Source organism: Pholcus phalangioides, unplaced genomic scaffold (assembly GCF_987345545.1).
Source record: "Pholcus phalangioides strain wild (caught in Gottingen) unplaced genomic scaffold, Ppha-v1.0 ptg000009l_1, whole genome shotgun sequence".
In the NCBI taxonomy this organism is placed as follows: Eukaryota; Metazoa; Arthropoda; class Arachnida; order Araneae; family Pholcidae; genus Pholcus; species Pholcus phalangioides.
The window spans coordinates 27,615,781-27,617,430 of NW_028301602.1; the positions used below are offsets into that span (position 1 = coordinate 27,615,781).

At 41.8% G+C, this 1,650-nt stretch overlaps 1 protein-coding gene across 1 annotated transcript; it reads right to left on the bottom strand.

Annotated features, from left to right (window-relative positions):
- Positions 1 to 358: 358 nt before the first annotated feature.
- On the bottom strand, positions 359 to 1,090 carry LOC149082628 (ubiquitin-conjugating enzyme E2 Z-like). The gene has a single exon (XM_089236771.1). It carries the CDS (start codon positions 1,088 to 1,090, stop codon positions 359 to 361), a length of 732 nt encoding a protein of 243 aa, XP_089092897.1.
- Between the last annotated feature and the right edge of the window lie 560 nt (positions 1,091 to 1,650).

The following is a 1,650-nucleotide window of genomic DNA, read 5'->3' on the forward strand; positions in this document are numbered from 1 at the left end:
TATTTAATATTATCACCAAAATCCGATTCATATAGTAACACAAATCCCTTCCGATGATGGTAAATCGATGAGTGCAGCTCGGATTTGATTACTTATATTGATTACGCAGGATTCAATTCGTGGGAACTTTTATTACACAGTAACAATGTAAACACGTGGTATTCAAAATTCATCATAATCATGATAATTTTAGATGATCTCGGACTAATAGACGCGCCAATATGTTGTACATGACACTTTTTCGAAAAACTAGTTTTTGATCGATTTCACTGCTATTCATTACACAATCTCGAATTATCGAACGAAGAGACGAAATATGCATTAGCGTTTTCGCAAATTTTCTTCGCGTCGGGATTTTTCAATGATGACTCCCCACGAGCATCGATTTAGAGTCCAAGTGTCTCTTTATGCTGCGCAATGTGTCCCTCAAAGACCTGTAGTTGAAGAAGTATCCGCGCTTGTACATGTGTGGCACAATAATACGGCTGTACCTCTTACAGGCCTCCTCGTAAAGACGGTAGTTCTCCCTGAAGCTCCTGTTCATGGCTTCTCTCAAACGTTGCGGCATGTTCGGCGTCTCCGGGTCGCTCAAAATGTCACACACCGAGTACTTGAGCGTTTGGTAACACAGGTAGTTCATCCAATCCCTGCTTTTGAATAACCCCGTCTCCGATGACTTGAAGAATTCCTTCTCTTCCGAAAGCAGCTTCTCCTTCATGGAGTCTGCGATAGACACGAGCACGTTGCGGAAACTTATATCTGGCAGCCAGGGCCGTCCTTCATCAGTGCCCAGGATGTCTAAGCATACGGTCCCGTTGGGTTGGACGTTCGGGACGAGGTAAACCTCTTCAGGATTGGCAGTAATCAGCTTCACGTTCGGTGCTTTGTACGGATACTGCTCCGGAAACTTCGAGACGAAGTAGTAGAATCGGCCCTCGTAAGGCGTTCCTTTGGGTCCCACGATTAGGGCGTGCGTAACGTTCACCTTGAAGTAATCGCGATCCACGAATATACCGCTGGGCGGATTTGCCTCGATTTCTTGCAAGTCTTCTCTGATTTTCGCATGGCACGTTGACCAATCGGAGGCCATTTTTGTCTTAAGATTTACAGCGGTGCGAAGATCCGTCATATACCGTCTCTGGATAATTCGAATTTAATATATTTCTTATCAACTGAACGAACAATAATCGCGTCTCATTTAGACGAAGTTGATGCCAACAGTACGTTTCCAAATTAAGACAAAAAAAATCCCCATGTCTCATTGTATGACTGTTTATATTCTTCAATGTATCAGCATGTTTTTAAATCAAGTCCATTGCCAAATCTAATTAATCCTCTGTGTCATCCAGCCATTATAAAGGTATACAGGATGCATAGCTAACACCTCACGCTGCAAATTACTGGCGAACCATTGATCCTACTAGCATACTCTTCCAACTATAGAAAAGTATCCAAATAACGTGAGCTCCTCAGATACGGTATTCGTATTGCAAAGGGTTGCATAGTTATTAAAATTTAAAACAAAATTATACGGACACACAACCTGTACTCAAAAATCCAATATGAAAGTCGTTGTCCTGTCTTTCCTGAGTTTAACAAAAAAAAATTAATCTTCAAGTGAAATAGAAAAGTTGGGGAAAAAAAACCGGA

Bases quoted from the DNA above. Each gene is read 5' to 3' on its own strand.
- LOC149082628 (XM_089236771.1), bottom strand. From the start codon at position 1,090: ATGGCCTCCGATTGGTCAACGTGCCATGCGAAAATCAGAGAAGACTTG.